Here is a 26,148-nt window from a genome sequence, read left to right as displayed (position 1 = left end):
ATTAATTGGTTGGTAACCTTGATCACCAAAAAGTTAGACCATCTTCGATTTATTATTTTTTTTGCTGTAAATGTTAATTCGAGTATAATATATATACATTATATTACAATGTTACATATTATAATGTTTAATCTTTAATACTATCTTTAATGCTCGTATCATGTGGAATTGTTACCAATATACTCTTTTTAACATAAAGCCTAAAATTTAAATACCGACATTTTAAATAATACCTCTTGTTTCATAATGCCTTGTTCTTATAATATGTTCATAATTATGACCTACAAGTTGTCATTAGATGACAATAGTGTTAATTGTTCGTTCATCAAGTTCACTTTTACCATAGGTATTTGTGATTTTAATGCCCATATAATATTTATACGTACAATGCCGAATACCTAAAATTCTGTCAAAACGTTTATATTGCAATAAAAATATTTTCGCTTTGGATTAATACTGCCATGTTACATAAAATATAATATTTATTTATTATTGTTATTTAATTTTAGAGTAAAACAATTTTATTGTTCGTCGATTTTTATAAACAATAATAATAATAATGATAATAGTAAGATAGTTCCTCGTCAGTTGTCACGTAATACCTATTATACACTCGGTTGAAGGATTCAATATTTGCATTTGTGTTGCATAGTAATATTATTATTATATACCTACATTATACGGGTACTTTCGAATCTACCAATAGCACACATTATTTTGCTTAAATGTCAACGAAAATTTACATTTCTGCATGTGTATGTACGAAAAATGTATCCTCGTCGGCTGACTGCTCGGGTGAAATTATCGCACGCCATAAAAACCAGACTACAATCTGTATAGCTAAACGCCGCAATCACAAGTGTGCGCAGACTGGATTTAACTGGGAAACCACTTTCTCTGAACCGTGGTGACATACGGGATACAATGCAGACGATCCGGACCAGTTTTTCGACTTCCTGTGGTCAAGTGGTCGTTTCCACTGTAACATGGAATGCACCGCCCGGATAAGCTCCCACGTTGGTAGTTACGTCAGCGAATTTATGCTGAAAATAGAAACCACTACAGCTACTAACTATTAATCGATACAATTTTTACACACCACAACGTTCGGGTGCAAGGACCCCCAGAATAGACAAAAACTGCACGATCTACTATCGCGAAACAAATAAATGATTTTTTAATTGTAATATTTTCCTACAAGAATATAACCTAAAATGTCCTTATAGAAATACTCTATGTAGAATTTTTTTTTCAAATAAGTAAATATTTGACTAATAAAATTTCCTAATTTTCTATAAAACTACAATTAACTATAAAAACTAGAAACTGGCTGCGGTCTAACTTAGCACGATGCACTCCTTTTACAACACGATTGAGTACAGATATTGATAATGATGGAAATCCTAAAGAATTAAATGATTGAGCACCAAAATCTATGCAACATTGGCATATTTCATATTAATATTCTTAAATAAATGATTTTTTAAAATCAATCAATATTTATTAAAATAAATCATAGTATCTGTATAAGTTCGAAAACGTGAAATAACATATTTTTAGTTTATTGATTTACTGTGAAATATAAAAATTAGTAGTATCAACTAATTTTTTTTTGATTTAAACTAAATTTAACTTTTCAACTAATTGACTTCTTGTATGATATTTAACTTTTTGATAACCGCTAAATAAGTAAATATATATTTTATATTAACGCGATGACAATACAAACAAAATAACATTTGTCGTCTGTAAACATTGTGGAATAATTAAAAATAATATTACCACAAATTTAATATGAAATACATTTATCTTAATAATAAATTCCTTCCAACTTTTAATAGGAAGTCACCAATATTTTTTCAAATAATTAGTATCCTTGGATTTATTAGAAGTTAGACCTATTTTATATCCATTTCAATTTTAAATTAATAATTTTTTTAATTTTTATAATACTCATATTTTTGATCCTGAGCTGATTAAGTGTATTCATTTTACAGTGGGTCAAAAGCAAATAATTCCCAGTAGTTTTCAAAAGCGTAGATAAAAACAAAAATAAAATTAAGTAAGAAATCTGAATTTTTACTCAAAAACAGTATTTGATTAAATTATTTTTGTTTCTTAGTGTAGTTTAAAAACAATAAAAACGAAGAACAGTAGATAATTTAAATTTCTACTCATGTTTGTATAACCATTTTCCATTTTTTTACGGGTATAAATAAAATATTTTAACTCTTTTTCAGCAATTTATAGGCATAAGAAAATAATAATTATTACACATTAATAGCAACATCATTGAATTTGAATGGTAAAACTATTGTTTGCAAAAAAATCAATTCTGAGTGAAGAAATCTGACAATTTGAACTGTATCAAAAATGATGACAATGTATTATTAATACGTTTCCGGTATTAACAAATTATATAAGATACTTTGTATGCAATTTTTAAGTTTTAAACGGAAAAAATATGTATAATAAGTATAAATACAACATAAATTGAATAAACAACCAAGCTCAGCGGACAATAATTTTAAATGTCTTTACATAACTCTAAACTATTTGAAAACAAAATTACGGCTCTAACTCTCTAAGATTATCCCCATGATATAATTATATCATGATTATCCCTAACTGAACAAAAGAATCTATTTTTAAAAAAACCGGTGTTGAGTAAATATTCCCAAGTTTGGCTGCATTTGGTTATTTTTTCCCAGTTATTTAAAAAAACATGGAATCTTTTGTAACAAACTAAGTAATATTTATATTATTTTCAGAATAATTTCTACCAGAAACAATCCTCAGGCGGTGTTGCACTGTTGCTCAATTTGCTCCATCATCTCATTTTCTGCATCATAACGAAAAAAAACAAATGTCATCGGAAGACCATCAAAACACTGCAGTCTCAGCTTTTTATCTATAATGCACATAAAAACTGTATCGATTACCACGATTTAGCCATATAAATAAATATATGGTTATTATACAACCGTTAAAAACTAAACAAGAAAAAATAACACCAAACTATTTTTGCAATATTATCCATTTATCAATTTATTGTATAATTATTATATTATATATATGGCATAGTAAATGGTTTTATTTTTAATATTAATAGGTTCCAATTTTAAAATGTTGCATCGAAATAATTGTGTTAGTTTTCCGCCAACAGTTAGTTATAAAATTATTATTTGCTTATTTTCTACATATTTGATAATATTGTGTTTTTGTAGTAATGTTACAGAATAAAAACATTATTGATTATATCTATAGCAATGTCATGTTAAAGTTATGTAACATTATAATATTAATCGAAACAATCACGTGTTAAAAAGTATAATATTATAATATTATTGTACTAAAATATATGTCAATTTACACGATAAACTGATTACTTAAATATATCTCAACTGATCATTGAATGTTATATTTTTGTCCAATTTATTTTGTTATTATTTTGTTAACAGTGTAATATGGGTAATTATCTATTTGAGGAGAAGTACTGGCACCATAGTTCCTCCTCCAGTCCTCGATACTATAATAAAAAAAAAAAAAAAGGTAATTATCTATGTATAAATTAATATTTGTAAGATTGTTAATCACTTCCAAGGACATAGCTGTAGAGGGTATTATTAAAATAAATAGAAAAAATAGATAAAATATTAAAAACCCATATTTAATATTTATTAATAAAAAAACTATTGCAACTTTATCAAATAATTTCTTTTACTGACACCTAATTAATATAATAGATTAGGTACTATTATCTGTTTCATAGATGATGGGATAAAGAACGTTCAGTATAACATGACATCAAAAAGTATTCTTTACAACCTTATCCTAGTTATTCTTGTACAAATATTATTTATCTTAGAAACATTTTATAATTTAATAATACCCAGAACATTTCTATATTTAAGCCAACGTTTGAGCTTACATAAATATTTTACACGGGATCTTTGATTAACTGTATTTATTGGTTATCGAAGTAAAAACCAAAAATAACAATTGTTGGTTAATAATAAAATTAAAAATTAAAATAATTCTAATTTAATGACAAAAGAAATAGCCTTATTAAGAGCAATTCATGTGAATTCTGCTGTGCTTCTGCAGTTTTCAGAAAAATCAAGTTGTTGTTTACGCACGGACGAATATCACCGGAAACCGATGTGTATTACTAGGAACAACAGGTAGATACTCTTATATAATAAGATTCATTTGTTGTAATCAATCCGACTTACTTTACCACTTTCGTGAGGGAAATTCTTCTATTCTAAACTAACCTTCTATTCTTGATGGACATTTTAAATTTTAAATTTTTGTACATTATGTTATTAATCATATTATGCTTATGTAAATAATTTTAAATGGTCTTAAATTTAAGTGTAGGTATCTGTAAAAGCTGTAACGGTTCATTTTTAAAATAAATAACTAACATACTTTTTAATATTTTAAATATGTTTCTTTTTTTTTGTCAGTAATTGTATACAATATTATTGGTCTTAATGGTTTTAATTTAATCCTAGGTATTTTAAAAATAGTTCGTTGATATAACAGCTCAAAACTTAACACTGATATCAGTAATCACTGTAATTACCTGGGTAATTTTTTTTCACTTAAAAATGTGGAACCATTAAAATTCGCAATTAATATCAAACATTACTGATCATTTATCACTATTTGGTTTTTAATGTATTGTGTAGTTAATTATTTGCATATTAATATAGTAATTAGTGTATGAGTTACTTTCTACAGTGTTATCGAAATATTGGTTCACTATATGAATATTAGACTATTGTTATAAAATGTGTTATAATTTATAGCATGAATATAATGTAAATATATTTATAATATTTTATATTACTATTATTTTTAGACCCACCGTATTTTCCTACATCAGTTAATTTTATTTAGAAAATATTTAAAACGGTAAATTAAAAACAGTGTATGGAAAATGATTTATAATGTTCAAGTCATCCTTGGTCAGTTTTAAAATATTTCCTTTTGATGGTGTTTTAGACAACATTTTTATATAATCATGTTCTAAAATAAATTATTTTTCAATATAAAAGTGATTAAATTATATTGAATAATATATTTACTAAGATGATTTGGACAAGGTATTTGAACTTCGTTTACTTACCGTTTTAGCAAGTAGGTAGTATAAATGTGTGTTTAAATTAGGAACAGTGGTTTTGAAAGGTGGCAAATGTACTTATTTTTGCATAAAAAAACTCGTTTTTAAAGTTCACTTAAAGTAAAAGCTGCTAATGTATTATTAAAATGTTTATGTAAGCATTAAATTCATAATATGCAAGTAGGTACATTGTTCAAATACCAATCCGTTTACGACTGTAACTGGTTCTTACAAGTTGTTCACTTAGTTCAAATATATATAATATATATTTGTATACATGGGTAATAATTTCCTGATGGTTGAATTATAATTAACATGATGTTTTCAATTAGAAGTACCTAAATATAATTATTTGTGAATTGTGGGTATAGACATACGTTAAAATTATACAGACCTTTAAACTATGATTATGTATATATCGTAAATATTTTCCAGATTTAGGAGGACTATATTATATAACTTAATAGAATCAACAATAATTATTACTTTCGAAATTACTGTACCTCGTTATCTTTTTTCTAGTTTTCTACTGATCAAAGAATTCATGTTTTCAGAATCAATTTGTGTGTATTAAAATTTATTAAAATAATAATATATTAATAAATGATAACTATATTGTGTATTATATTGCGAGTATAAAATATATTATATTATTAAACAACACCCAGAATTTCCTAGAAAACCATGAATAATATTATATTGTACATTAAATAGTTAAATAATAATACTTATATGATGTGTTATGACGGTACAGAATTCATATAATTTCTCTTAGTGAGACAATATTGGCGCAGATACCATTTATTTGAAATAACTCTAACACGTGGCCCCTTATAAGGAAACGACACTATATCAATACAGCTATACAGCTGCTACACGTAGCTGACGTTCTTCGTATTACACAATACCGTTAGCCACAAATCCAATATATTAGTTTCAGTGACGCCAATGATGGTTATGACTTGTGACAGATGGAGAAAGCAGATTTGCTTGTAAAATGATTTCCATAACTAAGTAGAGTGTAGACTGTTAAACTGATATAAGCTTAACGTCAATTCCCTTTTTTGGTTTACTCAATTTGTCAAATTCTGATGGTAAATGATACAATAATAAGTTTGTGTCATAATATGTATAGAGTTTAAGAGTTAATTTATATTATTAGTATTGCATAATGACATTTGTGTTTAAAATTTTAAATCATTAAATACCTATACAATTGTAAGAATCTAATCGTTACATAGGTACTCATGTTCAACACTTCTATGCAATAAAAATATATTTTATTCTTTTATTCTAATTTTTTTTTTTTTGTAGTTTTTACAAATAAAATTGAGCTAATATGAACACAATTTTAGTAGAATAATATAATGTACTACGTATAGTATTTTCTCGGTAAGACAATTGTCTGCAACACTACAAAGCTATGATATAATGATGTTACTTATTGATATGATAACCATTATATGGATTGTAACTTTTTATTAAACATATACAATATTATTATGTATTTTAACTGTATCTTAAGATATAGATTTACAGGCTATAGAGATTTTAAGTAGGTACTAATATCTGATGTTAGATGTTACTATAAACTAGATTACATTAGATAATAGTTATTTTTTAGGATAGTCATTGATGACACTTTTATATAATATACTCATTATAATAATTCTGCAATTTAATTAGAAGTAAATTCGAATTACATGTTTGTTTTATATTTCTAGGCAAGTAGGTATGCATTAAGTTTATCATGTATGTAATATAATATAAGTGACGTTTATAAACAAAACGAATTAGTGATAACACATAGTATTATTATTTTGTTTATTTTGAACTTCTTAGATTATTCATAAAACAATTCTTATAGTAGTTTTACATAATGTGCTTACAGTATCTCAGATTCTCAACCAACTACCATAATGTAATACAATAATTCTAAACAATAGGTCAAAACTATTTATTTCGTACCAATATATTAAGAAGTACCTAGCAACAAGAATAATCAAATTTAGTTAGATAATAACTAGATAGGTACCAAGGTGGATATATAATATATATTTATCCACCTTAATAGGTACTTAACGTTTTTTCTTCATATTTGTGAAGTTACTTTGATAACTCATCATGGTGTTATTATTACTAATATAATATACAATATTAATTGATTATTTATTTTCTTTATTAAATAATATTAATTAAGTTTAAAACTGTTGTAGCCTTGTAGGTATTCGATTTCATATTTTCTAAATCATTATATAAATTAGATAAATTTGGGGGAAAAAATTAAAGCAATAATTATATTAATCCATTTAATTAATTATCGAATTTTCATTTTCATTATCTAAGTGGTTTGTTTCACTTTTTGTTAGATGCGTAAGCGTAATACCATTGATTATATATACTACTATATATAATCAAAGGTAATACCTAGATCGTGATAGCTAGATCTTTATAATTTACTGGATAACAAAATACGCAGTATACATTATATGTAATATAAGATCTATTTAATGATATTTTACACAATTTTAAGTTTAATACACAATAAATAAGAAATACGTATATATTTTCCTCGTCACGTATGTAGATTCTATTAACTAATAAGATTTAAGATATAATGCAATTGTGATAAACATTTATGAACTTACGATCCTAAAAATAACTAAGTTAGAACAAGAAATTATATTGAAATAATAAATTACTTGGGTAAATTAAAAAATTAAAATGCGTACCTATTGATTATTTTTATGATCTATTTTTGTACTTCATTTTGGGTTTCATATTATAAACTTAACTGAGTTTGTTATTATTTTTAAAAAATTAAAAAATACAAATCAATCAATTAAAATCTAAACTATATTTAGCTGTATTTGACATTTTTATAAGTTGTTATATCTTAACCATAATTATATTACAAAATAATGAAAAATTATCATAATTTTTAAATGAAGAAATCGTGGAAAATGTTACAAATATTTATAGATATAATATTGTATTTACTAGAATTATTTTCGAATTTATCATACACAATTATTTTATTATGTGTAAATGTACAATAATTATGAATAAAATATATAAAAATAATATATACTAATTTAAGTAAATGTATAGGTATTCTCATTTCCCCCAAGTCTAATTTTTTCCACACTGAGGGGCCTACCAGGCCTACCTCCCCAAGTAATCTCGTAATCTCACGTGTACAATCTTAGTTCAGTTCACCAAATTTACTTATTGTGTGTAAATATTACAGATTGTAAATATACTTTTGTTAAAATTAAAAAAAAATGTTTAATTTAAAAAAAGGTATTCACATTAAAATGCACACATGTTTAAAATTCATATTTGACAATGTTTTTTCTATATAGGTACCTACTATATAATCACATACAATTAATTACTAATTGGTAGTTGTGTATAAATGTGATTAATAAATAGGAAATGTAAAATGGAATGTAATTAATAATTATATTATATACGATACACCCATGGGATATAATATAATATAATATAAGTGTGTTTAATACTATAATATGGGAAATCATACCATAAAATATTGTCAATGTTTAAAAATAAAAAAAATGTGGTGATATAAAATCATCAGTACCTATTTAGTAAAATATATTATCTTATTGTACCTTAATTTAAGCTTATGACTGTAAAATGTTAATTGTAAAGTAATGAATGTAAAAATAAAATAAAATGTTTTAAATTAGTGCATGTCCATCATGCATGGTCCATAAAATTCAATCTTTAATTATTTTGATTTAATGATAATTAACGTTATTATTTAATAATAATTAATATTTTTAAATAGATAACAATAAAATTGAATATGGATGACAGTGTATAAGTATGTTAATATCGAATAAAATCTTACCACAAATGCACCCAGAAAAAACTATAATTTTTAAATCATAACCACGCGTGTGTTGCATGTTGTTAATATTCAAACTGACCGTATGAGATGCCGAACATACTTTACCCGGTAGACAGTCCGTCGACGACGTCTACAGATGATGCTGTTATACTACTGTACGAGACAATATTGTAATAAAAATAATATGAAAGTAAAACTGGAACGGCCATTGGTTCGGTGAGATAATAATAATCAATATTGTAATCCAAACATAACAACCGGAAACGTATTCACGTTACCCATCCATCCGCTGCAGTACCCATACCTTGGACCAGTTGTACCTACGTATTTGGGCACGCGACGGCGCCACATTATCAACTGGTTACCGTTAATTCGATCCCACCAAGCGGGCGATCGGAACTAACACATGCGATATTTCCGTCAAGTTCGTACGTATATAACCGCTATCGGCGATCGTCAAACGTATCAGTCGTGTTTGATCAAAGCTTCACATAACACAAGAACACACACGAGACTTAAACATAATCAAAAATGGCATACAAGGTAAGTTAAAAACAAAAAAATACACACACACTTATTTTTAATTTTGAGGTTCAAAAATATTTATGCACTTCTCTCCCAATAACAACAGATGTTCTCCGCCGGGCTAGTGCTCGCATTCGCTGGTATGTGCTTGTGTCAACAACAATCGACTTCCAGCTCACCGTCCCAATACCAGTCCGCCGCCGTCCAACAGCCACAAACTAAACTGGAAGACATCGAACGTGACACTTTAGTAGCTGCTTACGGACAGAAAACCCAACAGCCATCCAACAAACCATCGTCAGTGACTCCTTCAGTCCCTCAACAACAACAACAACCACCACAGTCTTACCAAACAATCCCGCAACAACAATACTTCGTGCAGCCTTACCAGGGGCTACAACAACAGTTCTTCATGCAACCGTACCAAGCCCAACAACAACAGTACTTGGCCCAACCTTACCAAATGGCTTTCGACTACAACGGTGTACAGTACTCTATCGTCAGCCCCAACTCTTACCCGGGTAACCAGTTTTACCAACAATACTACGTGCCAGCTGCCCAACCATCGGCTGTTCCTCAATACGTGACCAAACAATCTTCCCCGGTGGCCGCTCCTGCTCAAGCTCAACAGGAATACAAACAACAACAATTTTCCGCCCCTGCTCAAGCTCAACAAGAATACAAGCAACAACAATTTTCCGCCCCAGCTCAAGTTCCACAAGAATATAAACAACAATTTTCCGCCCCTGCACAAGTTCAACAAGAATATAAACAACAATTCGTTGCCCCTGCTCAAGCCCAACAAGAGTACAAACAACAACAGTTCAACGCTCTAGCTCAAGCTCAACAGGAATACAAGCAACAACAACAACAATACGTAGTGCCATCCCCCGCATACCAATACGTCCAACAGCCAGCCGCCCCCGCCGCCAACGGCCCTGCAGATTACTCGTACGTTACTCGTCACCCAGCTACCACCGCCGTCCAGTTCAAAGCCCCGACAGTCACCGCCGCCGCCCAACCACAATACCAGTACAATGCATTACCGCAACAGTACCAACAACAACAACAACAACCCCAATACTACTACACAGTGGCCGCCACCGAACAGCCACGCGTCCAACAGTCAGCCAAGAGCCAATTCTCGTCCGGAGTGAAATCTACCACGCCCATCCCATTAACGAAGGAACAGTTCGCTTACAAGTTCGAATCCTCACCACAACAACAACCCGGTGCCGCTTACAGCACACTCAGATACTCAGCTTAGACGCCTCAAGTGCATCTCCGATGAGGGGCCGTGGCAGGTGCATCATTATGATATTATTGTGTGTAGTGCCATCGATTGTATATACGCACACTAAGCGTTATTAGATATCACTATTATTATTATTATTATTATTATTATTACCGTCGTTAAGAACTACTAGTGCGTTGCAGCACAGATATTATAGGATATTTATTTCCTGGGATGTTTCTGCACACTTTAGCATGCCGATGCCAACTTAGCGCTGCAGTGTGTAGCAACGCGTATGTCCCTAAAAAATAAAAAATGTAATTATTTGTATTATTATTATCATTACTTTGGTTAAGAATAAATGTGAAAACACTTAAATTTTCAGACCATTAAAAATACTTGTTTTTAATAAACCTACATATTATGTCCAATCCACATAATGATTCTAGAAAGCGTTTAATCCCATCAGACAGTCTTCAGCAACTCTTATAGTATAATCGTTCATGTATGACATGTTCGAGATAAAAAATCACATTATAAATGTTTTATTCGGCCAACATTAAAAACGATTCTTGTATATAATATTATAATAATAATAAAAATACAACGAGTTATAAATAACTAACATTAAAAAATATGTAATGATAATATTATTATCATATATTTTTTACTATTTAACGATAATAATACCTGATCAGTATAGTAGTGTAGTCAGTGTACGTTGATGTTTTGCATATTTGATGTTATAACATTTAATAGTTATATTTCTTTGAAATATAATTAATTACATAATATACATCAGGTATAACAGAGTTATTTTTACGATTATTTATTTTTATTTTTAATCAATTATATCATTGATTATAAAATTGCTATTTTTTTTCAATTTCACCTTTTATAGTATAGGAACTATTAAACATTTTAGTATAATATCCAGTTAATTTGAATTTTAAATTAACTGTGATTTCACTAATATTTGCAGTGCTGTAAAATATTAGAGTAAACGTAGGCATTTGAGTACTGACATTAAAATACTTTTTAGTATCAAATACTTTTTCAAGTACATTTTATTTCAAATATTCAGTGAAGTATTCAAAATACAATATTTTGGTTGCGATTTTTGAATACCTATGTGATTACATATTATTGATTTAACCTAATTTTTTATTACCTTGTATAATTTATTAAACAATTACTGGATCACCACTTTATATAAATAAAATGTTGATGAAAACATTTTAATCGAATGACAATAATTTAAGAGATTTAAATAACCCTATACTAGCATATTGAACTCTTAACTCTTATAACCATGGTACAACATTGATATTGAAGAGTTGATACTAGTAGAAAAAAAAGTAGCAATTTTCAATTTTTAATATGTTTTGTTTTAGGTATGATAGAGGTAGATGAATGTATTAGCTTTACAATAATACTTATGTGGATTTTTATTTAGTTCGAAGACACTATTTTTCCAGTAGTAGAAACTGCTTCAATCAACAACTCTGAGCGTGGTTCTGGTAAAAAATTGTATCGAGTTATTGCTTTGGGGAATAAAAAATAAAAATTCTTAGTAATTACTACAATAGTCGGGGAAAAAACCATTAAGGAAAACAGGAAATTTTAAACAAAATCAATTTTGTTTTATTTTAGTAATTCAAAAAATAATAAATTGTAGTAGTTGTATTTTTCACCAAATTTGTATATTATCATTATTTAGACAAGTTATACAAATTAAAAAATAATTTTTTGCTATTTATAGTTTATAGGTATTCAAAATTGTTGACTTTTTTTAAAATATATATATTATGAAATGTCTCGTTTATGTTATGTATATCGTATATATTCACACAGTATTTATGAGGAATTCAAATTCAAATTTCGACTTCATTGAATATTCTTACGTAAAATAACGATTTCAACTTAAACCTCTTTTGTTATATTGTCATTATTCAAAATATATTACTCATAGAAACTGGAAACATTATATTATTTATCATTAGACTAATTTTTAGGTATTTATTCATTGAAATTTTAATTTGTTTTCAAAGAATGTTGATAAAAAATTATACTAGGCAATGAATGTTGAAATTTTAATGGGCATCTTTTAAAAAATTTAACTTATAGCTGTGTTGTCGTAATATTTTTAAATTATTCAAAAAATACTATTAGCAGGGGCCTACAACTTTTTGTTATAACGTTTATTATTTTTCACCATACACAATGACATTTAAAAAATATTTAGATTCATTTTCATAGCTATTAATATTTATACAACGAAGGCTACGAAGCTATTCTTACCATCCTACGGTACTTACGTATATTGACTTATAGGTACGTAATAACAGCCAGTAGTACATGAAATAAGTTTAAAATATTTTTTTTATAATGTATGCAATTTGTTTTTGGCAAAAATTAGTTTAGTCGACCGTAGGTATACTATTAGAAAATTAATTAATAATTGAAATATAAATATATAATAAAAAAACTTAAGTATTAAAGTGACAAATATTTTCAGAATCCCGACCTAACCAATACAAAAGTGCACTCTAAATTTTCTTTACAAAAGAATGACTTCACAAATTGTTTTTAATTAAACTTGAAAGTATTTAAATTATGTACTTAGTTAACGTAGGCACATGTATATTAAATATTAAATTATAATAATGTTAAAGTAAAAGTCAATTTTGTTTAACTTCTTATGGTGTGTTTTTTAAAAAGTTTCATAAGGACATACATTTATAGACTTGATTGAATCAATAATTTCTATAAATATGGTTTAAAATGATAAATGAATTTCGTATTCAAGCCATTGGATATCAAATAAGTTTAACTATAGGTACATTACCTATAGTAGCAAATAAATAATTCATAAAATATTTTATTAACAGATACTTCAAATAATGTTCTATAAATTCTAATTATTATATTGCAAATAAAATATAACTAAATAAACAATCGGTGTCTTCTAACGCAAATCACTATAATGTGGTCTGTATAATTATTTATAGGAATTGTGTTAAATTTAATATAATTTAAAACTAATTTTATAAATTATTTACAAGAACGTACTATAATGAAAAATCTACACATAGAAACAAATAATTAGGTATTATAAATTTATATTGTTTAAAAAGTTACAATAAATATTTTAATATGAAGTATAAATAATAAAGATACTAAGTTTATTATTATAAAGATTGTCAATAGAATTAGTTTTTTAATTTAAAATGAAAATTTTTTTCATGAAAAATTACCAGTATTTTATAATCTAAATATATTTTTTTACATTTAAAAATATGATGTTGATTATTTGAAAAAATAACGGACATATCATTTTGTTAATAAATATTTAAAATTAAATAGGTATGTAATAAAAAAATATTATAAAAATCTAAGTTTTGGTTATTTTTTTTTTAATAAATTATAATAATTAATGACTTTACTTTAAACAAGAATCAAACCAAAATATAAAAATGTGAAACAATAAAAAATATTCATATTGGACACTGATTAATAAAATAAAATGTTCTAAAACACGCCTAGGAATAACAATTCAAATTTAAAGTTTCAAACATATTCAAAACGTATGCAGATGTTTTGTATGTCTATCATAAAAGTTATAGAATGCAATCGGCACATCACTATTATTACACCATTTAATTTATGTTTATATGCTACTTTTGCCGGCAGACAAGGTTCTAAAACAAATAATATATAGTTGAAAATCGGATTGTACGACAATTCTATGTAGCAATATGCCAATATTAATATATTATTAAAATGAGCAGTAGGAACATGTCTCCATATATTTACTGTCTGTATCTCATTAACAAAAACTGTTAATTATCGATTAGGTCCCCCCGATTAGACTCACAATGATATTACCGTGAAGTACGAACATATATAAACCCTTTTGATGTTCGTAAAATGTATCAGTCGTCTTCGATCGAGCTTCACAGATCATACGCACTTCATACCCAGTACACAGGAGACTTATAAAAACCACCAAAAATGGCATACAAGGTAAGTGTTCAAAAATAAATTTTTACTTAAATATTTACGTTCAAAAATACTTATATTCCCTTCCACCGACAGATGTTCTCCATCGGGCTTATAGTGCTCGCTGTCACCGGTATGAGCTTGTGTCAACAACAACAACTAAGCGCTGGTTTACCGTCACAATACTTTCCGTCCACCATACCGGAAGGGCCCTTCCAGGGGTTGCCAGCAGCTGTCCAACCGTCACAGACTAAATTCGAGGACATCGGAAATTAACCTAATAAACTATCGTCTTCAAACTTGGAAGTCCCTCGACAGTCACAGCCTTACCAAGATGCTGTACAACAACAAAATTTAGCTCAATCATACCAAACACCGTTTGAAAACAGTGGAGTGCAGTACTTAATCGATACGCCTAACTCTTACAGTGGCAACCAGGATAATCAACAGTATTACGAGCCAGCCATTCAACAGTCAGCCGAACCTGAATTCATTACAAAGGAATCGTACTCAACCGCCTTACAATCAGTCATCCCAGCCACCATCTCTCCTCAGGTTCAACCAGACTACAAACAACAGTACACCGCCCCAACTCAAACTCAACAAGACATCTCTGCCATCAACGCTCAGGCTCAACAAGAGTACAGACATCACCAAGAGTACAGACATCATCATTTGGCTTCCCTTGCTAAAGCTCAAGAAGAATACAAACAACGGTTCGCTGCTCTTGAACAGGCTCAACGTGAGTACAAACAACAGTTCGCCGCACTTAGCCAGGCTCAACAAGAACTTAATCAACAGTTTGCTGCACCACTTAAGGCTCAACAAGAATTGAAACAACAGTCTAGCGTGCTTGCGCAGACTCAACAAGAGTTTAACCAACAATTTTCGGCCCTCGCACAAGCTCAAAATGATTATAAACAACAGTTCGCCGCTCTTCAAGAGGCTCAACAAGAACTTAATCAACAGTTGGATGCCCCAGTAAAGGCTCAACAAGAATTGAAACAACAGTCCAGCGTGCTTGCTCAGGCCCAACAGGAGTATAATCAACAGTTTTCCGCCCTTGTCGAAGCTCAAAAAGAGTACAAACAACAGTTTGCCGACCTTGCACAAGCTCAATTGGAGTTCAAACAACAATTCGCCGCACTTATCCAAGCTCAAAAAGAACTTAAACAGCAGTTCGTGGCCAAAGCTCAGATACCACATGAATACACACAGCGATTCAGTGCTCCAGCTCAACAGGTATACAAACAACAGTATGCCGTTCCAGACCAGGGTCGACAAGACTACAGACAGCGATTCGGCGGTCCAGCACCCAGGTATCAATACAATATCCAAAAACCAGCCACCGTTTCTGCCACCGGTCCAGTAAATAACTCATACGTCGCCGCCGCCCAACCGAAATTCCAAAAGTACTACACCGTGCCCACCGCACAGGTCACCGTCACCGAACAGCCACGCGTCCAACAGCCAGCAATGACTCAATCGTCGTCAGTAGTTGTCATATCCACCACACCAGCCCCATTGAAGGAATCGGTCATCTACAATTCCGAATCAACACCAACACCCCGACAACAACGAAAAGTTGATTACAGCAACCTCCGAGTCATCGCTTAGAAGTCACACATTATAGTTCAGTATATATTCAGTGTAATCATTAACGTGATAACGCGACAGTATATTATATTATTTATTATTATTATTTATTATTACAGTATTTGTATTTCAACATGTATTTTTATTATATAGGGTAGCTATTTATTTCGGTATTATTGCCGCACACTTTAGCTGGCAGGTTTTTACTTTGCAGTGTGCTTATCGTGTTGCGTGAATATTCCATTAAACAATTATTTATTACAATGTTTGTTGTTTATTTGGTTTTAAAATAAATGTTAAAATATTGAAATTTTTATATCAATATAATTTATTAGTCTTTAATGCACCTACAATTTTTACAATTATTCGTATAATTATTTAGTTAATAACTGTAGAAAACCATTTAATTTCATCACATGGTTATTGAGACTCGTTTGTCTATACAGCACTACTGCATTAATATAATATAATTATGAATATTTTTTTCCACAACATAAAAATATTTAAATATTATATAATGTGCTATGTAGCAAGATACAAAAATCATAATTAAATAATATTATATCATGAGATAATGGAAGTATGGTATAAAATATAATGATTGGTTTTATATGTAATGAGAAAAATATTACCTATGGTAAAAAGCGTTTATGCAAAATCTCGGTTTAGAGGGAAACAGTTTGAAATGTTTGTAATCTTTAAAACCGGCGGTGCGTGGACCAGAACATGGTGTGTAATAGTTCAATGCAGTGTATTATAGAATATTTAATATTTTAATCACTCATAATATTGAAGTACATGCCCATCAGTGAAATCACATACATTGTATAGCTTACGTTATGTAATTTATATAATATAATAATAAATCCACTAATTAAACATATTTAAGTGCCAATGAAATGGCTAAGTAATGCATTATTATTACGTTAATTATTTTTTGATTATGAATTCCACTTGCATTAAATCGATTAATAATTTTTGTATAAATAACAAAAAAAAAAACATTGAATAATATGTTAGTTTCATAGCATCATTATCCATTATGTTCAAGGAACAGCATATATAACAAATTATGAGTTATAACTTATAACACTTAATAATTTATATAATTGATTCTTAGTTTAAAATGTTAATTACGTACCTGTGCATTTACAGTTGTTGATATTGTTCTATATAGTAGCAATCATAATTATATGCCGGTGGCAAATAACATGTGAATTTATTTTACATGTTTTATTTATATAGACATTATAATAGTAAGGGAAAATTTAAAACTCTTGTAATAAGTATAAAAAAAACGATACTTAGCGAAGACAGTGAAGGTTTGTCAACCAACAATATTACTGAGTATATTTTATGATATTATTGTGATTTAAGTAATTTATTTTACTGTTAGCATTCGTACAACAGCAGGTTAATTCATATTTTCTTAAAATAACGCATTTGAAAATGTCTTTGCTTGTATAACATATAATGGTGTGCTTACTCTAAAAGTTTCACAAATAATATTTTTAAATTACAATAAAATAACTAAAAACGTTATTCTTTGTTGTAATATGTAATTTCGTACAAATTTTAACATCAAATGTATGTAAAAAAGATCTGTGTTTTTATGTATTTTAAGATTTTTTGGTTACAGCATAAACTATTCATTAAGAACCTTCTTTTAATATGTTAAAACTTAGCTATAAAAAATGAACATTTGGCATTTTTTCAACAAAAAAATATTTCAAAATTTTCTAGATTTTCTCAATATTTGAACTTTAAATACTTCTAAAAAATAAACGTGCCTGTGGATCTTAATTATTTATCAACTGCTATTAAAATTACTTATGAAGAATGTTGTATTCAATATCAGCAATAATTTTAAAAAAAACTAATAAAAATCAAAATTGTCTTATATCTGTAAATAGCTCAAAAAATTAATATTTTGAAAACGTTATAGTATATTGAAATTGATAACATAAATATTCAGTGCGAATTTCATGTTTTTACTATTATTTGTTTTGGAGTTACAAGTAAAAAGTAAATAAGATTCAGATTAGTTTGCAGTTTATCAGAGGCTATTAGGGAATTTTCATGGATTGAAATTATAGCTGTATTGTCAGCGGAATCGGGAACTAAAGTGTCTTGCAAAACTGGTTGATCCGAGGCATAGTTGTTAAATAAAAGGGAGATATATAGAGGGGAGATTTTATACTTAAATATGTGCATTTGAATTATATAAATCATCAATAATAAATAATAAACAATCAATAATGTAAATTACTTGATATTTTTAAAAAAATTATCATAATACTTAACATAGAACAATTTTATATTAACATAATAAATTTAATTTAGTATTCAAAAATAAACATTTGTTGTTTAATGTGAACCGATGCACGGCATTAATTGTTTAATCTATTTGAAATGTATGTCTGACTTACTGATTCAAAATTTTTTTTTTACTCAAGTGTAAATATGAAGTATTTTTCCTGGACAATATAATGTATTGTGTAACATATGAATAATACACGATGAATAGAAAAATAAATAAATAAATTTTAAAGACGGTTACTCTTGGACATAAAAAATAGGTTTTAGAAATTTAGAACAACCATATTATTATGTTAAATCTTTATCAACCGAAGTTGTATAAATATTGCAGAATTCATACAAAATGTTCTACAAACATAAATCCCACAATTCATTGAATAACATTTAGAATTGCAATGTCGTTAAATGGTTAGAACTATTTGCTATAACTTTATAATAATGTTTATTATTTTTGTATTATAATGTAATTTAGGGGCAACTATTCGGCCCGGAAAAACTATATTCCGACCGGCTCTTCCTATTTCGAAATCACAAAATTTCAAAACTTAAATGTAGGTACCAACGTTTTAATTTTAAAGTTGCATTCTCCACCCCCCTCCAATGTCCAGTTGATGTCGCTCTGTTGTACATTAATTGTCTAGAGGGTATCTGTAATGGGTGGTATTAAATTTGAATTCAATGACATAATATCATTGCATACGAAAAACGAAAAGCGAATAACAATTCTGAGCGGAGACGACATGTCAATCTAGGATATTTTATATTGTTATTACATACTTATCATTTATTGGCACACATACGAGGAGCCAGGGGGTGCTTAGCACCCCTTAGTCCTTAATTAGCACCTTTAGATTATTATGAACTAAAAATATAGTTAAAAGTGTAATTTTGAGTTTATAAAAATGAGTTTATTCCACTTTGTATTGGTAAAGCTAATGCACTAATTCCACTATCATACGTAACTTATGCTATTATATTAATGTATACAATATTGGGTAATTGCATTTGTAATGTTAGTATGTTATTCCTATTTATAGCGCATGTTAATATAATATTATCTTATCAGCTGACTTAATTCAAGTTTATTTTTAGTACCTATTTGGCTGTTTATTAATGAAATACTGAATAGGATTTTATTTTTGTATACCTACTGTCTACTGGTATATAAATAATGATATTAATAAACTAATACTATTTAGTTTGACATTTCATCCGTTTATTCTTAGTAGTAGACACTAGACATTAGACAATCACAGTGTAGTACTATACTACTATAATCGAAGATAGTCGATTCCATTACTTAGTTTGTCTGTTAATGTGATTTATATTTATTTTTTGTACATACAACGTGTTTAAATATATTTAGTATATTTAATAAATTGAATAAAACAAAAAAAAAACAAAATGAAATTGATTGAAGTGGTGAAAATATGGACGACCCAGATAGGATCTCTTCTTCATCGAATAATGTAGTAGTCGTAAGTACAATTTGAAGATATATGTGAAACAAAAATAATGTGTAGTTTAGTATTCACGTTAGTACTAATGTGCATTAGTGACAATAGTTTATAGTTTTAACATTTAATATCTTTAAATGTTTTTATTTAATTTATTTACATAAATAACAAAATATTTGTATAGACTGATGTAAACACCTTTGAAATTTCCATTTATTGAGATTAATAACATGGGTTATTTGGGAACGGAACCTTGACAACATAAGGTATCGTTTTGCCAATATTTAATTCATAATTTATTTTTTACAATTTGGTTTTTACTAATTAAATATTAAGTAGATATATCCTAGAGGCCAGAACGCAATTTGGTCAGCAAAAAAAGGCTTTTAGTAGTATATACTTCAAGGAATACCAGTAGTTAGAGTACAGTTATAAAAAAGACTGCATTCTGCTTTCCTCGTAGAATATTTGGTGAACACGGTGTAAATGAAGAAACTTGGACCAAAAATGAATTTAACAAGTGTCAAAAAGCAAATGTTTATATTTTATAGCTTTAATTCATCATTGTGTTAGGTATTAACGTTTGAATTAATGATTATAATAAATTAAAAGTTATAGTTAAATTTAAATATGATTCATTAACAGTGTTACTTTATAACTTTGACTTCTACAGGTAGTTTTAATGATAAGTAAATATATTAACTTTTATATTGATTAGTCGAAAATGTATGAATCAAAATTAAATTTCTTCAGTTCTTTGAATTGATACAGTGACTGTTTTTTTTAAATATATAATTATATATAAATATTATAAAACAATATTTATTTAAAAACAAACATAAATTTGATTTTAAAGTTGTTGCCTTCAATCTTTTTAAAAATATGCTTACCAATTATTCAAGCAATTATTATTATTTTATTTTTATCAAAGTATTGTAATAATTATTTTGTGAGTGAACGATTAAAAAAACACAATATTACTCTTAGCCACATTACATGTTACAAAATGTTCATCTTTTTATTCAAGTAAATCAAAAAGATCTGTTGTAGCTCAATTATCATCAACACAAAGAAAAAATTAGAAAAAATTGTCTGTACATTTCAAATCTAATCCACATAGTGTTGCTCTTAGGGAAACAAGGTGTTGCCTTTAGTAGGTAATATGAGAATGATGAATCAATATTAATCAAGGTGCATTCTACATATTATAATAAATATTATTAAAGTAAAAACATGTTGTGAAACAATAAGGGTTATGTAATTAATAATTGCTAATTATGTTCTTAGGAATTAAAAAGAAGAACTACTCTCATTATGTACACAATATGCTGTAGGATTGAAAGTTTTTGAAAGTTTTTTTGGGTTTTATAGACGTTTCTAGTAGCCAAAATTCAACACAAATTTATTCAGCTATAATGCAATACTTTGAAGAACAAAATATAAACATGGAAATTGTTCATATAGTGCTTCAACCTTACAATGGAGGTAGTATCATGTCCGGTCATCTAAATGGAGTACAAGCTCAAGCGCAAAAGCAATATCCAACAACCTTATATACACACTGGCTCATCAACTTAATTTAGTTGTTTTAGATGTATCCAAAATAATAAAGGTAATTCATTTTAAAAGAAAGTGAGTAGGTATTAACTATTAACTATTGTCAATGAAAAACATTTTATTTATAGAATGGCCAAAGAGTATTAAGAGTATATTAGAAACAACTTATGTCAATTTTTCTTGACCATCTAAAAGTGCTGAACTAGACACTGTACTTGATATCCAAACACAACTTGGTCTTAAAAAAGGCCAAGTAATGCGAATTTGTGATACCTGTTGGATTTGTCGCTATAAGAACTGTGAAGCAATTATTAATAATTATAAACAAATGTTGCTACTATCCAAGAAGAAGTTGAAGATCAATATGACAAAGAGGTATAATTAGACATTTTAAATTTTATTCATGAAAAATTAACAACCCATATCTTAACTTACAAGTATTAAATTAATATAATTACTTTAATATTATGTATAAAATAAATAAATAAACAATTCTTTACATTTTTAAATTCAATACAAAGCAGTGATTTTGTTATATTATTATTCATACTTTATGAAGTGTTATCAATCATAAATGTTTTAAGTCAGCAGCTTCAAAGCAAATCGGCTACGTTGGGTAAATCTGTAAATGTGATAAAAAGTGTTATATTGTCATTTAACAATTTACGTTCCAATGATGCATTCTGTATATTTTGGATTAAAGTAAAAGAATTATGTGATGAGAATGATAATATAGTATGAACAACACTAACTACAGGAGGGTGGTTAGAAACAACTTTAACATATTATTTAATTAATATCACTTTTTTAGATTTTATTATCTGAATATGATAAATTCATTGTGGTTATTTATTACTATTATCATTTTTTGTTTTCTTTAAAGTGCAAAGTCAAAAACGTAAAAGAAGAGAACCCATAACACTTCAAAATTATGATTTAAATTAGCATTAATGCTGGAAAAATATTATATTATATACTTATGTGAAATTAGGCTGTTCTGTAACCGAATTACAAAAAAATTACTAAACTCGATATTCTTTGTGTCAATAGGTAATTTTGAATAAAAATGAACTTAAAATAACTATAAAAAAAGCTGTGTTTATGTTTTTGTTTTTAGTTTTTTTTGTTACAGAATTAACTACTTGCGTAGAACCTTAATTTAAATTTTCAATCCTTAGCTATACAAGCTGAACATTAAATAAATGTTTAGTTATAAAGTCATTTTTCAATTTTCAATTTGAGAAATGTTGTAGAAATTTGAACTTTAAATGCTTATAAAAAAAATTGAGCATGTGTTTTTTAATATTTTTCAACTGCTATTGTAATAATATATCAATAGTCTTGTATTAAATTTGTATGCTTTTTGACCTTACAAATTTAATTGACATTTATGGAAAAAAAAATGATTATGAAAAATGTCTGTTAACAGTTAAAAACGAGTCGTTTTTAAATTACAACTAAATAAGAAAATCACTAAATGAGAAATCTAGTGAATATCTAATGTTGAAAACATTTCAACTTTAAACGTTTATAAAAAGGGTAGATAAATTTATAAGGAATCGTGTAATACATTTTCAAATCTTAGGTATGAAAAAAAAAATTTTTATGAATTCCTAACTCGAAACAATTTTGCAAATTGTTGTGATTTTTACGTATGTTGTCGAAATTTTAAATTTAAACGCTCATAAAAGTTGTTTAGATTTACTCTCAACTTCTTTTTAATTTTCACTAACAACAACCTATAAGGAACCTTGTAATAAAATAAAATAATTTGTTGTCAGTTATTATATTATATTGGATCTTTTCCAATAAATAATAAAAAATATTAAAAAAATAAAACATTAATATACTATGTATAATATTATTATAAATATTATTAGTATAATAAGTTACTAATTTAAAGTAAAATTATGTATTTTCGAGAATTTATATTGAATACATATCTATTGCTCTAAATATTTTTTTAAAATATTTTAATGTGTGATGTTGATTATTTCAAAAGTGACTAATATTTTTTTTTTGTTATTAAATATTAAAATTAACCAAATATTTGATAAAATCAATATTTTAGTTATTTCATTTAATAATTTATAATAATTTATACTGTTATGTTCACCAATAGTCGTAGTAAAATAATAAATTAAAATATGAAACAATAAAATACATCCATATTGTTCTCTACTATATTTCGTAACATTAAATATTCTTAAAAACACGCCTAGGAGAAACAATTCGATTTCCAAATGTTTTGTACAGCCCATAAAAAAGTCACAGAATGCAAACATCACATCATTATTATTTAAAATTATTTCGCTTATGTTTATAAGCTGATACTAATACTGTTCGAAGCAGACGAGGTTATAAAACAAAAAAAATATAAATTAAAATAATACTGTCCGTAAATTCAATGAAAAATATTAATTTATTATTAGTGTATCCCTATATATTAACAGTATACACTGTCTGTATCTCATTAACAAAAACTGTTAATTATCGATTAGGTCCCCCCGATTAGACTCACAATGATATTACCGTGAAGTACGAACATATATAAACCCTTTTGATGTTCGTAAAATGTATCAGTCGTCTTCGATCGAGCTTCACAGAGCATACGCACTTCATACCCAGTACACAGGAGACTTATAAAAACCACCAAAAATGGCATACAAGGTAAGTGTTCAAAAATAAATTTTTACTTAAATATTTACGTTCAAAAATACTTATACTCCCTTCCACCGACAGATGTTCTCCATCGGGCTGATAGTGCTCGCTGTCACCGGTATGAGCTTGTGTCAACAACAACAACTAAGCGCTGGTTTACCGTCACAATACTTTCCGTCCACCATACCGGAAGGGCCCTTCCAGGGGTTGCCAGCAGCTGTCCAACCGTCACAGACTAAATTCGAGGACATCGGAAATCAACCTAATAAACTATCGTCTTCAAACTTGGAAGTCCCTCGACAGTCACAGCCTTACCAAGATGCTGTACAACAACAAAATTTAGCTCAATCATACGAAACACCGTTTGAAAACTTTAGAGTGCAGTACTCAATCGATACTACAAACTCTAACCGTGCCAACCAGGATAATCAACAATATTACGTAGCAGCCACTCAACAGTCAGCTGAACCTCAATTTATCACAAAGGAATCGTACTCAGCCACCTTACCGGAAGTCATCCCATCTCAGCCAACCATCCAAGCACAAGTGCAACCAGACTACAAACAACAGTTCACCACTCCAACTCATACCCAACAAGACATTTCTGCAGCCAACGCTGCTCAGTCTCAACAAGAGTACAGACATGTCGACACCATTGCTCAAGCTCAAGAAGAGTACAGACGACAGTTCGCTGCTCTTGAACAGGCTCAAATTGAGTATAAACAACAGTTCGCCGCACTTAGCCAGGCTCAACAAGAACTTAAACAACGGTTCTCTGTACCAGTTGAGGCTCAACAAGAATTGAAACATCAGTTCAGCGTGCTTGCACAGGCCCAACAAGAGTATAAACGACAGTTTTCCGCCCTTTCACAAGCTCAAAAAGAGTACAAACAACAGTTCGCTGTTCTTAATGAGGCCCAACAAGAACTTAAAAAACAGTTCGCCGTCCCAATTCAAGCTCAACTAGAGTACAAACAACAGTTCGCCGACCTAGCACAAGCCCAACTGGAGTCTAGACAACAATTTGCTGCACTTGTTCAAGCTCAAAAAGAATTTAAACAGCAGTTCGTGGCAACAGCTCTGATACCACATGAATACACACAGCGATTCAGTGCTCCAGCTCAACAGGTATACAAACAACAGTATGCCGTTCCAGACCAGGGTCGACAAGACTACAGACAGCGATTCGGCGGTCCAGCACCCAGGTATCAATACAATATCCAAAAACCAGCCACCGTTTCTGCCACCGGTCCAGTAAATAACTCATACGTCGCCGCCGCCCAACCGAAATTCCAAAAGTACTACACCGTGCCCACCGCACAGGTCACCGTCACCGAACAACCACGCGTCCAACAGCCAGCAACGACCCAATCGTCGTCAGTGGTTGTCATATCCACCACACAAGCCCCATTGAAGGAATCGGTCATCTACAATCCTGAATCAACACCAACGCCCCGACAACAACGAAAAGTTGATTACAGCAATCTCCGAGTCATCGCTTAGAAGTTACACATAATAGTGCAGTATATTCAGTATTATCATTACCGCGATAATGCAACAGTATATATATTATATTATTTATTATTATTATTACAGTATACGTATATTTACTATTTTTATTGTATAGTGTAAGTATTTATTTTCGGTATTATTTCAGCTGGCAGGTTTTCACTTTACGGTGTGTATCTTGTGTTTGGGTGAATATTCCATTAAAAAAAAATATTTATTAAAATATTTTATGTTTACTTGGTTTTAAAATAAATGTTGAAATACTTCAATTTGTCAATAA

The 26,148-nt window shown here is 28.6% G+C and overlaps 2 protein-coding genes and 1 pseudogene across 2 annotated transcripts; all 3 read left to right on the top strand.

Moving 5' to 3' along the window:
* Window positions 1–9,429: 9,429 nt before the first annotated feature.
* Window positions 9,430–11,163, top strand: LOC111042299 (nuclear transcription factor Y subunit beta-like). Its single transcript, XM_022326862.1, has 2 exons — window positions 9,430–9,551; window positions 9,640–11,163. The coding sequence occupies exons 1-2, from the start codon at window positions 9,540–9,542 to the stop codon at window positions 10,798–10,800; spliced, it is 1,173 nt and encodes a 390-aa protein (XP_022182554.1). The 5' UTR covers window positions 9,430–9,539; the 3' UTR covers window positions 10,801–11,163.
* Window positions 11,164–14,509: 3,346 nt separating this feature from the next.
* On the top strand, window positions 14,510–16,514 carry LOC111042298 (annotated as a pseudogene).
* Window positions 16,515–24,356: 7,842 nt separating this feature from the next.
* On the top strand, window positions 24,357–25,942 carry LOC111042277 (RNA polymerase II degradation factor 1-like). The gene is made up of 2 exons (XM_022326825.1): window positions 24,357–24,368; window positions 24,441–25,942. Exons 1-2 carry the CDS (start codon window positions 24,357–24,359, stop codon window positions 25,860–25,862), a joined length of 1,434 nt encoding a protein of 477 aa, XP_022182517.1. The 3' UTR covers window positions 25,863–25,942.
* Window positions 25,943–26,148: the final 206 nt, after the last annotated feature.

Source organism: Myzus persicae, unplaced genomic scaffold (assembly GCF_001856785.1).
Source record: "Myzus persicae strain clone G006 unplaced genomic scaffold, MPER_G0061.0, whole genome shotgun sequence".
Lineage (NCBI taxonomy): Eukaryota > Metazoa > Arthropoda > Insecta > Hemiptera > Aphididae > Myzus > Myzus persicae.
Note: the sequence above shows the minus strand (reverse complement) of the source record. Positions and strands in the feature narration are given on the sequence as shown.